This window comes from Sus scrofa, chromosome 3 (assembly GCF_054392235.1).
Source record: "Sus scrofa isolate SSC_HxYL_T2T_F1_AM1 chromosome 3, Sscrofa_HxYL_maternal_Yorkshire_Landrace_v2.0, whole genome shotgun sequence".
NCBI lineage: Eukaryota > Metazoa > Chordata > Mammalia > Artiodactyla > Suidae > Sus > Sus scrofa.
Genome location: NC_139385.1, coordinates 7,591,725 through 7,604,791, shown reverse-complemented (window position 1 = coordinate 7,604,791; position 13,067 = coordinate 7,591,725). Strand labels below are relative to the sequence as shown.

Below are 13,067 nucleotides of genomic sequence, written 5' to 3'. Positions count from 1 at the left end.
CTGGATGCATGATCATCTAGAAAGATGTTTTGGAGAAAAATCCCAGAAGGATAGGGAGGCATTTGGGGATCACTTTAGGTTTATTTTATTTTAATTAATTAATTAATTAATTAATTTTGTCTTTTTTTTTTTTTTTTTTTTTTTTTTTTTTTTAGTCTTTTCTAGGGCCGCTCTTGCCCCATATGGAGGTTCTCAGGCTAGGGGTCCAATCGGAGCTGTAGCCACTGGCCTATGCCAGAGCCATAGCAACTCGGGATCCAAGCCGCGTCTGTGACCTACACCACAGCTCACAGAAATGCTGGATCCTTAACCCATTGATAGAGGCCAGGGATCGATCCCGCAATCTCATGGCTCCTAGTCAGATTCATTTCCACTGCTCCACGATGGGAACTCCACTCTAGATTTTTTTTAAAGTTCAGTTTCACCATAGAGATCAAGCTCTCATTCTGATCAGTGTTCTTGGGAGAATGTGATAGAGGGCTGACTGGCTGATTAAATGTTATAATTGGAGTTGAAACACCCCAGCCCATAATTGGAAGGCTCCCAGTTATACCCAGGACGCATATCTCATTTGCTCTCAAGCACGTACTGTGGTTTGTTATGTGTCTACTTGGTTCCCATGAACACCTCTATAACTATACTTCAAGCCACTTGTTTCAGGGTGAGGGAGCGCTTGGTAAGACTAGTGGATTCCTTGGGCAAGGGGCCCATCCCCACACTTGATGTGCTATGAAAGAAGCTTCTTAGTCACAGCAGCTCTGTGTATACCATGAGGCTGAATACAGGGTTCTGTATGTCACAGGGGGTTGTTTGGCAGCAGAGCTGAAGGAAAGGGAGGCAAATCCATCTCCAGAGTGTCCAATCCAGTGAGAATAAAGTAATTTCCCTGCCTTAATGGCAGCCATCAATACAATGCATCTACCACTCCAGTATCTGGCTGATTCTGCTGGGGATGGTGCCATATCAGGGACTCTGTGTTGGTCTCTGGGGTTGGCAGATGGGGCCCCAGCAGTGGCTGAGTGTAGACTGAGTGGACATCCATGGTGAGTGGAAGGCCATGTCACTGAGCCCACGTAGAGCCTCCATCCATGCTGCCTGATCAGCATCAACAGGAGTGACTGAGAAAGTGAGCACCTGACATCCACAGATGGGTATCACTTGGAAAGGGTGACTCAGTCCATGGACAACAGTAATGGGTATTTCTTCCTTGTTTTTCTATGAATACTTGCATGTGTTTGGTCATATCAGGCAGAAGGATGACTTTGTTGTGTTCATTGTGGGATCATGTGTGTTTTAAGGAGATGTGTACATGTGCCACCTTGACAGGAGATCCAGTCTGGTGTTGTTGTGATGTGTCACCTGGGCTAGGATGCCCCTCATCTACCAGAACACCTCTCTGGTGAGTGTCAGGTTAAGGTGGGCCAGGGAAAGTTGCTCAGGAAGATCTCTCAGCCAGAGGGGAGCGGCCATTCTTATCACTGATGACACTGCTGCTGATCTGCTGACTTACCTACCTGGTGGGAGGCAGCCGTGGGCCTGCCATTACTCTGTCTTCCCCAGATCCTGCCTTAGATGCTCTGACTTCTGGGCTAGGAGTGTGTGTCTAGCCTCATTAAGTAGGGCCCCAGCTAGTGCAAGAGAACCCTGCCAACAAGTCCAGAGGCAAGTGACCTGGGTTTCAGTCTGCCCTTGTGGGATTACCTGTCATGTCTGTAGGTTCCGGCCTGACCTTGATCCATCATTTTATTTTTGGCTGCAGCCACTGCCTGGGGATGTTCCCAGGCCAGGAACTGAACCCGAGTCACTGCAATAACTGGAGCCACTGCAGCCACATCACTGGATACTTAACCCACTGAGCCACAGGGAACTCTCCCACTACCATCCATTTCTATCCATCTTTCCTGACTGATGGCTTACCCCATGGACTGCAATTTCCTACACTGGTCCATCAGCATTCCACAGACTGCTTACCCAGCCCCCAGAGTCAAGTAAGGCCAAGTTACCATACAATCTATTAAATGTGTACATATATGTTGTGTAAATCTCCCAGTGGTTCAGCTTCTCTATTTAAACCTTGACTGATATGTATTTATAATTTTTTTCATATAAAATCTTGAGTGTACAGGAAAAGCATGTACTTATAAAAGAAGATGAGTATATACATACATATGTGTGTGTCCATATAATTTTCCTTAATGAGGAAAGACTCCGACAGCACCTGGGTCCCCACTTCCTCTTTCCCCAGGGGCAGAGAAAGGAGAGATGGGGCAGAGGAATCAGACCTCCTCTCTGGCTGACTTCATCCTGGAAGGGCTCTTTGATGACTCCCCGGCCCACGCTTTCCTCTTCTCCTTGACCATGGTGGTCTTCCTGATTGCGGTGAGTGGAAACACCCTCACCATCCTCCTCATCTGTGCCGACCCCCGGCTTCACACCCCCATGTACGTCCTGCTCAGCCAGCTCTCCCTCATGGATCTGATGCATGTCTCCACCACCATCCCCAAGATGGCCATCAACTACCTCTCTGGCACCAAGTCCATCTCCTTTGTGGGCTGTGCCACCCAGCACTTCCTCTATTTGTCTCTGGGTTGTGCTGAGTGTATTCTCCTAACTTTCATGTCCTATGACCGCTATGTGGCCATCTGTCACCCACTGCGTTATGCTGGTCTCATGAACAGAAAGGTGGGACAGATGATGGCTGTTATGTCTTGGTTGGGAGCATCAGTAAACTCCCTCATTCACACAGCAATCTTGATGCACTTCCCTTTCTGTGGGCACCGGAACATCCACCACTTCTACTGTGAGTTTCCAGCAGTTTTGAAGTTGGTATGTGGAGACATCACTGTGTATGAATCCACCATGTACATCAGCAGCATCCTCCTGCTCCTGCTCCCCATCGTCCTGATTTCTGCATCCTACGTCTTCATCCTCCACAGTGTCATTCGCATGCACTCAGCTGGGAGTAAGAGGAATGCCTTTGCCACCTGTAGCTCTCACCTCACTGTGGTTTCCCTCTGGTTTGGCGCCTGCATCTTCTCCTACATGAGGCCCAGGTCCCAGCGCACCCCATTGCAAGACAAAGTGGGTTCTGTGTTCAACAGCATCGTTACTCCCACCCTGAATCCTCTGATCTACACTCTCCGGAATAAGGATGTGGCAAAGGCTCTGAGGAAAGTGCTGGGGAGAGAGATGATCACTCAAAATCCTCAAGAGAGGTTGTCCTGAGTGTGCGTTGAATGGTTAAAGCTCCTTAAATTGTCCTCAGTAAATTTCAAAGAATTTTCAAGGGACCCCATCCCTGATGACTACTGCAAAATTATAGTGATTAACAAACATTCCAGTATTCTAACCTGGTCTCAGGCAGCTAGGCACCATAAAGAACTATTGTAGTCTATTTGAGCTGCCCTAACAAAAATACCCATAGTCTGGGTGGCTTAAACAACAAACATCCATTTCTCCCAGTTCTGGAGTCTGAGAAGACCAAGGTCAAGTCTTGGAACATTCTAGACACTCTCTAGTTTCTTTTGGATCTCATTTAAAAAGTGACCTTGTCCAAACATGCCTCCTGATGACCCTGTTTAAAGCAGCATCTTCATTCTGCATCTCTCGATTCTACCTTGTAACCCTAATTTGCATGATTTGCAAAATATATTCTACTTACTGACTGCTTTATTAGAATGAGCATTTCAAGAGGGCAAGCATTCTACTTTGTTTACTATTTCTCACCCAAGCCAGGAACCAACATGACATGAAATAATTACTGTTTGTTGCATGGATTAACAAAAGGGCCAAGACTGTCTTACCATCTCACCTGACATGAATGTTATTCAATGAAGAGAGGAAAGAAATTTATAAATAATAAAGTAGATCGCTTGGTAAGACTCATTTTCTGAGATAATCTGATATGAATCCCATGTAAATGAAGCGATCTGACATCTCCGTGAGCTGTCCTGGAGTCTGGTGGGCTGAGGGATGCCCAAGTGATGGACAAATTTCTCTGCCTTGCTTCTTCTATCAGCTAAAAGTTTTGTTCAGTCCAGGGACCATCTTCAGAAGAATAACACAGTGTTTGCCAGCAAGGTTATGCTTTCTTTGACAAGTTGGTATTTTCCCTTTGAGAAAGAGCCTTTCGGCATTCTCAAGGTGATGAACTAAGATGGGCTATTCCTCATGATCTGAGTGCTATCTTTCCCATACAGCCCTCAGTTTGTATTTGCCTTGTGACCTGCCACTATCAGGGAGAATTAATTTTCACAGAAATGATGTTTGGCTTGTTTCTGAAGGCATAAATATCCTGAATAAACTTCTAGAGAGAGTTAGATAATTCCAATTAGAGCTGGTTTTTCCTCTGCTACCTCTCTCTCTCCACACATAACTAGGGCCTTGTTAGGAATGCTCTAAGATTATTTCCGAATGAAACAACCCAAGCTACCTTGATGGGTGGTTATTCATGTATTGCTGTCATCTGCCAAAAATAAAGAGGACAGTGGTATGTCCCTATGACCTCTTGGGAAGAGATATAACGCTATATAATTTTAATCATTTTGATATATTCTGGACATTAACCCCTTATATATAATTTTTCTTTTTTTGGTCGCCCCAAGGCATATGGAGTTCCCAGACCAGGGATCAGACCTGAACTGCAGCTTCAATCTATGCCAAAGCGGGGGGAGGCCAAAACCTTTAACTCACTGTGCTAGGCAGGGATCAAACCTGTGAACGTGCCTCCTGGCCCTAGAGAGACACCACCCATGGTGTTACACCACAGAGGGAACTCCTGTTAACCCCTTATTTGTATAGTGTTTACAAGTATTTTCCATCATTCCCTAGGTTGCCTTTCACTCTGTTGATTGTGTCATTTAATGGACACATGTTTTAAATTTCTGATACATTCTCATTTATGTATTTTTAGTTTAGTTGCCTGTGGTTTTGGTGTCATATCCTAGAAATCATTTCAAGTACAGTGTCATGAAGCTTCCCCCTATATTTTCGTCTAAGAGTTTTATAATTTTAGCACTTACATTAGGTTTTTTATACATTTTCAGCTAAATTTTGTATATGGTATAAGGTAAGGTACAGTTTCATTCCACCTACCATAGAAATCAAATGGAATAAAATATTTAGCAATTAACTTATCCAAGGAAGTGAAAGCTTTGCACACTGAAAACTACAAAAGTGATGAAATAAATTGAAGGGATGTAAATAAATGGAAAGATCTCCTGTGTTCATAGATTAGAAACTTAGTATTGCTAAGATCACCTTATTACCAACATGATCTCCGGAATCAAAGCAATCACTACCTAAATCTCAATGGCATTTTTTTTTTTTCAGAAATAGAAAAATGGGCAAAGGGAGTTCCCATTGTGGCTCAGCAGAAATGAACCTGCCTAAGAGGTTCATGAGGATGTGGGTTGGATCCCTGGCCTCACTCAGTGGGTTAAGGATCTGCAATTGCCATGAGCTGTGGTATAGGTTGAAGACATGGCATAGGCCAGCAGCTGCAGCTCCAATTCAACCCCTAGTCTGGAAACTTCCATATACCACACCTGCACCCCCCACCCACCAAAAAAAAGGCAAAGGACTTGCACAGACATTTTCCCAAACACGTTATACAAATGGCCAACAAGCAAATTAAAAAGATACTCAATGTCATTAGTCATCTGGGGTATGATTAAAGAAAAATCATCTGAAATTGGCTTAATGTATTGAAAATAAGACCCAAAATGATAAACTTCTAGATGAAAATACATGGGATAAGCTCCTTTATATTAGTCTTGGCAATATTTTTTGAATATGACATGAAAAGCAAAAACAACAAAAGCAAACATTTACGACTACAACAAACTAAAAAGCAGAAGCTTTTCACAGCAGGGGACACCATCAAAAAAAAAAAAAAAAAAAAAAAAAGAGGGAGTTCCCATCATCATGTCTCAGCAGAAACGAACCTGACTAGTATCTATGAGGATACATGGGCTTGATCCCTGGTCTCACTTAGTGGGTTAAGGATCCAGTGTTGCCGTGAACTGTGGTATATGTCACAGATGTAGATCAGATCCCACGTTGCTGTGGCTGTGGCTGTAGTGTAGGCCGACAGAGATGGCTCTGATTTGACCCCTAGTCTGGGAACTTACATACTCTGTGAGTGCAGCCTTAAAGAAAAAAAAAAAAAAAAGAACAATCTAGAGCATGAGAGAAATATTTGCAAATCATGTATCTGATATAGGTTTAATATCAAAAATATATGAAAAACTCAGGACTCAATCACAAAAAAGCCAACAATCAGATTTTAAATTGGACAGTGGAGCTGAACAGACGTATTTCCAAAGACACCCATGTGACCATGAGGAATGTGAAAATGTGCTCAACATTACCAATCATCAGGGAAGACAAGACAAATCCACAATGATGTATCACCTCACGTCTGTTAGAATAGTTCTTACCAAAGGAGAGAGAGATAAGTGCTGGAGCGGATGTGGACAAAAGGGAACACTTGTGCATTCTTGGTGGGAATGTAAATTGATAAAGCTACGGTTGAAAAGAATCTGAATATTCCTCAATAAATGAAAGTAGACCTACAAGATGATCTAGCAATTCCACTTCTGGGTATACATTCAGGGAAGTGAAATCACTATCTTGAAAATGTATCTGCTACCCCTGTTTATTGCAGTCTTATTTATAACATCCAAGGCAGGGAAACAACCTAAGTGTCTACGTATGTACTGCAAGAGCACTCTAAAAACTCTCAACTTTTAGATGCAGAGAACAGATTAGTGACTGCCAGAGTTGGCTCTGGGGGTGAGGGAGTGGATAAGGAAAATGCGGCATATATACACAGTGGAATATTATTTAACCATAAAAAATTAGGAATTTTTGTCATATGTGACAACAACATGGAACTTGAGCTCATTATGCTATGGGAAATAAGTCAGACAGAGAAAGACAAATACTGTTGATGTCACATATATGGAGCCAAAAAACCCTCTCAGCTTTTATTTTTATTTTTCTTATTTCTTTGACTGCGCTTGTAGCATGTGTAAGTTCCCAGGCCAGGGTTGATCCCATGCCACAGCAGTGACAAAGCCAGATTCCTAACTTGCTGTACAGCAAGAGCACTCCCAAAACTCTCAACTCTGAGATATAGAGAACAGATCAGTGACTGCCAGAGTTGGCTCTGGGGGTGGGGGAAATGGGTGAAGGTGATCAAAAGGTAACAACTTCCAGTTGTAAGGTCAATGAGTTTGAAGGATCTAATGTATGGCATGGCAACTGTAGTTAATAATAGAGAATTTTATACTTGAAAGTTGCTAAGACAAAGGATTTTTAACGTTCTTATAACAAGAAGGACATTCTAACTCTGTGACGTGAATGAACTAAACTTACTGTGGTAATGTGGTAATCATTTTGGGTTATACACACATAGCAAATCATTATGCTGTACACCTGGAGTAATAAAATGTTATGTGTCATTTATATCTATTACAACAAGAAAACTAAATCTCACTCTTTAATAAAAACAAATAAGTGTTAACATGATAAGATGCCACCACATGCTTATTGAGATGACTATTATTAAAAAAGCAGAGACTAGCAAGTGTTGGTAGGGATGTGGAGAAACTGGAATGCTTGTGCACTCTTGGTGGGAATGTAAAATGGTGCAGCCATTAGAGCAGACGATTTGGTGGTTCCTCCAAAATTAAAAAGAGAATTACCTTGTAAGCCAGAAATTCCACTTCTGAGGACATGCCCTAAAAAATTAATAGCAGGATTTCAAAGAGGTATGTGTATGTCTTCGTTCACAGTAGTTTAATTAACAACAGCCTAGCAGGGGAAGCAACTCAAGGGCCCATTGATCAATGAATGGATAAACAAAACATGGTACAAAGACAAATGAAGGAATATTATTCAGCCTGAAAAAGGAAACAAATTCTGACATGTGCTGAAACGCATGGATGAACCTTAAGGAAATTATTCTAAGAGAAATAAACTATTCATCAAAAGACGTAGTTTATTATTCTATTTCTAGGATGTACGTAGAGTAATTCACAGAGAAAGAAAATAGAATGGTAGAGGCAGGGTCTGGGGATTCATCCCATCTTTACAGACTTTTATTTTCAGAAGATAAAAAGAGTTCTGGAATTTGGTTGCACCATCATATGAATATACTTACCATGGGACTGTGCACTTAAAAATGGTTAAGATGGTAAATTTTCTATTATGTATATTTTATCACAATTTAAAACACTTATGTAAAGAACTTAACTTGGGTTGAATACAGGGCATTCTTCTCATTAATGGCATATTTATTTCAATTAAAAAAAGATGTAATAAAATAAAATTAAAAAGAAAAAAAAGAGTCATCAAAATCATAAAATGTGGGCAAGGGATGTTAGGAAATAAATAGACCCTTTTTTTGTTTGTTTCTCTTCTTAATTTTAATGTAGTAATGAAGTGTTTGAACCTACAGGATCATCAGGCTAAAACACACAATTATAGGAAGGGTTAGCATACTTAAAAAACAGGGCAACCACAAGCCAAAACCAAACATTGCATTCGCAAAAAATGAAGAAAAAAACCAAAACACTCAAGCAGATAACCGGAGACCATCCAACCAAAAAAAGAAGGGAAGAATGGAGAACCATAGAATCAACTGGAACACGAGGCTCAAAGTGGCAATAAATAATTATCTATCAATTATCACCTTAAATGTCAATGGACTGAATGCTCCAATCGAAAGACACAGAGTGGCTGAGTGGATAAAAAGGCAAAAACCTCCAATATGCTGCCTACAAGAAACTCACCTAAGGACAAAGGATACATACAGATTGAAAGTGAAGGGGTGGGAAAAAATATTTCCCTCCAATAGACATGACAGGAAAGCAGGAGTTGCAATACTCATATCAGACAAAATAGACTTTAAAACAAAAAACATAAAGAAAGACAAAGAAGGACACTATTTAATGATTGAGGGATCCATCCAAGGAGAGGATGTTACTATCGTCAACATATATGCCCCAAATACAGGAGCACCCAGATACATACAACAAATATTAACAGGCATAAAGGGAGAAATTGATGGGAATACAATCAGAGGAGACCTTAATACCCCCCTCACATCAATGGACAGATCCTCTAGACAGAAAACCAATAAAGCAACAGAGATCCTAAAGGAAACAATAGAAAAGTTAGACTTAATTGATATCTTCAGGACACTACATCCAAAAAAAGCAGAATACACATTCTTCTCAAATGCACATGGAACATTCTCAAGAATCGACCACATGTTGGGACACAAAGCTAACCTCAACAAATTTAGGAGCATAGAAATTATCTCAAGTATCTTCTTTGACCACAATGCCATGAAATTAGAAATCAACCATGGGAAAAGAAATGAGAAAAAACCTACTACATGGAGACTAAACAACATGCTACTAAAAAACCAATGGGTCAATGAGGAAATGAAGAAGGAAATTAAAAACTACCTTGAAACAAATGATAATGAAGACACAACCTCTCAAAATCTATGGGATGCTGTGAAAGCAGTGCTCAGAGGGAAATTTATAGCAATCCAGGCCTTTCTCAAAAAAGAAGAAAGATCCCAAATTGACAACTTAACCCTCCACCTAAACGAATTAGAAAAAGAAGAACAAAACAGACCTAAAGTCAGCAGAAGGAAGGAAATTATGAAGATCAAATAAGAAATCAGTAAAATAGAGATTCAAAAACAATAGAGAAAATTAATAAAACCAAGAGCTGGTTCTTTGAAAAGGTGAACAAAATTGACAAACCCCTGGCCAGACTCACTAAAAAGAGGAGAAAAAGAACCCAAATAACCAAAATTATAAATGAAAAAGGAGAAATCACAATGGATACAGCAGAAATACCAAAAACCATAAGATTGTAATGTATACATGTAAGGATAACCTGACCCCCTTGCTGTATAGTGGGAAAAAAAAAAACCATAAGAGAATACTATGAACAACTATACGGCAACAAGTTTGACAATCTGGAAGAAATGGACAATTTTCTAGAATCTTACAGCCTGCCAAAACTGAATCAAGTAGAAACAGACCAACTGAACAGACCAATCACTAGAAATGAAATTGAAGAGGTCATAAAAACACTCCCTACAAATAAAAGTCCAGGACAAGATGGCTTCACAGGTGAATTTTATCAAACATATAAAGAGGATCTGGTGCCCATCCTCCTTAAACTCTTTCAAAAGGATGAAGAAGAAGGAATACTCCCAAAGAAATTCTATGATGCGACAATCACCCTAATTCCAAAACCAGACAAAGATAACACCAAAAAGGAAAACTATCAGCCAATATCTTTGATGAATATAGATGCAAAAATTCTCAACAAAATCTTAGCCAACCGAATCCAACAACATATCAAAAAAATTATACATCATGACCAGGTTGGGTTCATCCCAGGTTCACAAGGATGGTTCAACGTATGCAAATCAATCAGCATCATACACCACATTAACAAAAGAAAAGTCAAAAATCATATGACCATCTCAATAGAGGCAGAAAAAGCATTTGACAATGTCCAACATCCATTCATGATTAAGACCCTCGCCAAAGTGGGTATGGAGGGAACATTCCTGAACAAAATCAAAGCCATTTATGACAAACCCACAGCAAATATAATACTCAATGGAGAAAAACTGAAAGCCTTCTCACTCATATCTGGAACAAGACAGGGATGCCCACTCTCACCACTGCTCTTCAACATAGTTTTGGAAGTCCTAGCCACAGCAATCAGACAAACAAAAGAAATAAAAGGCATCCAAATAGGAAGAGAAGAGATCAAACTGTCACTGTATGCAGATGACATGATACTATACCTAGAAAACCCTAAGGACTCAACCCCAAAACTCCTTGAACTGATTAATAAATTCAGCAAAGTGGCAGAATATAAGATTAACATTCAGAAGTCAGTTGCATTTCTGTATACCAGCAATGAAATATTAGAAAAGGAATACAAAAATATGATACCTTTTAAAATTGTACCTCACAAAATCAAATACCTCGGAATACACCTGATCAAGGAGGTAAAGGACCTATATGCTGAGAACTATAAAACTTTAATCAAATCAAAGAAATCAAAGAAGATGTAAAGAAATGGAAAGATATTCCATGTTCCTGGATTGGAAAAATCAATATTGTAAAAATGGCCATACTACCCAAAGCAATCTACAGATTCAATGCAATCCCTATCAAATGACCCATGACATTTATCACAGAACTACAACAAACCATCCAAACATTTATATGGAACAACAAAAAACCCAGAATCACCAAAGCAATCCTGAGGAACAAAAACCAAGCAGGAGGCATAACTTACCCAGACTTCAAGAAATACTACAAAGCCAGAGTGATCAAAGTCAGGTATCAAAACAGACAGACAGACCAATGGAACAGAATAGAGAATCCGGAAATAAACCCTGACACCTATGGTCAATTAATCTTTGACAAGGGAGGCAAGAACATCAAATGGGAAAAGGAAAGTCTATTCAGCAAGCATTGCTGGGAAACCTGGACAGCTGCATGCAAAGCAATGAAACTAGAACACACCCTCACACCATGCACAAAAATAAACTCCAAATGGCTGAAAGACTTTTTTTTTTTTTTTTTTTTTTTTTTTTTGTCTTTTTGCCATTTCTTGGGCTGTTCCCACGGCATATGGAGGTTCCCAGGCTAGGGGTGGAATCGGAGCTGTAGCTGCCAGCCTACGTCAGAGCCACAGCAACGCTGGATCCAAGCCACGTCTGCAACCTACACCACAGCTCACGGCAACGCCGGATCCTTAACCCACTGAGCAAGGGCAGGGATTGAACCCACAACCTCATGGTTCCTAGTTGGTTTCGTTAACCACTGCACCACGACGGGAACTCCCTGAAAGACTTAAATAGAAGACAGGACACCATCAAACTCCTAGAAGAGAACATAGGCAAAACACTCTCTGACATCAACATCATGAATATTTTCTCAGGTCAGTCTCCCAAATCAATAGAAATTAGAGCAAAAATAAACCCATGGGACCTAATCAAACTGAAAAGCTTTTGCACAGCAAAGGAAACCCAAAAGAAAACAAAAAGACAACTTACAGAATGGGAGAAAATAGTTTCAAATGATGCAACTGACAAGGGCTTAATCTCTAGAATATATAAGCAACTTATACAACTCAACAGCAAAAAAACCAATCCACCAATGGAAAAATGGGCAAAAGACCTGAATAGACTATTCTCCAAAGAAGATATACAGATGGCCAGCAAACACATGAAAAAATTCTCAACATTGCTAATTATAAGAGAAATGCAAATCAAAACTACCATGAGATACCACCTCACACCAGTCGGAATGGCCATCATTAATAAATCCACACATAACAAGTGCTGGAGGGGCTGTGGAGAAAAGGGAACCCTCCTGCACTGCTGGTGGGAATGTAAACTGGTACAGCCACTATGGAGAACAGTTTGGAGATACCTTAGAAACCTATACATAGAACTTCCATATGACCCTGCAATCCCACTCTTGGGCATCTATCCGGACAAAGCTCTACTTAAAAGAGACACATGCACCCGCATGTTCATTGCAGCCCTATTCACAATAGCCAGGACATGGAAACAATCCAAATGTCCATCGACAGAGGATTGGATTCGGAAGAGGTGGTATATATACACAATGGAATACTACTCAGCCATAAAAAAGGATGACATCATGCCATTTGCAGCAACATGGATGGAACTAGAGAATCTCATCCTGAGTGAAATGAGCCAGAAAGACAAAGACAAATACCATATGATATCACTTATAACTGGAATCTAATGTCCAGCACAAATGAACATCTCCTCAGAAAAGAAAATCATGGACTTGGAGAAGAGACTTGTGGCTGCCTGATGGGAGGGGGAGGGAGTGGGAGGGATCGGGAGCTTGGGCTTATCAGACACAACCTAGAATAGATTTATAAGGAGATCCTGCTGAATAGCATTGAGAACTATGTCTAGATACTCATGTCGCAACAGAAGAAAGGGTGGGGGAAAAAACTGTAACTGCAATGTA

General features: G+C 40.6%; 1 protein-coding gene across 1 annotated transcript; it reads left to right on the top strand.

Moving 5' to 3' along the window:
• Positions 1-1,326: 1,326 nt before the first annotated feature.
• Positions 1,327-6,172, top strand: LOC102165624 (olfactory receptor 2AE1-like). Its single transcript, XM_085016576.1, has 2 exons — positions 1,327-1,399; positions 2,246-6,172. The coding sequence occupies exon 2, from the start codon at positions 2,263-2,265 to the stop codon at positions 3,223-3,225; it is 963 nt and encodes a 320-aa protein (XP_084872702.1). The 5' UTR covers positions 1,327-1,399; positions 2,246-2,262; the 3' UTR covers positions 3,226-6,172.
• The last annotated feature ends 6,895 nt before the right edge of the window (positions 6,173-13,067 follow it).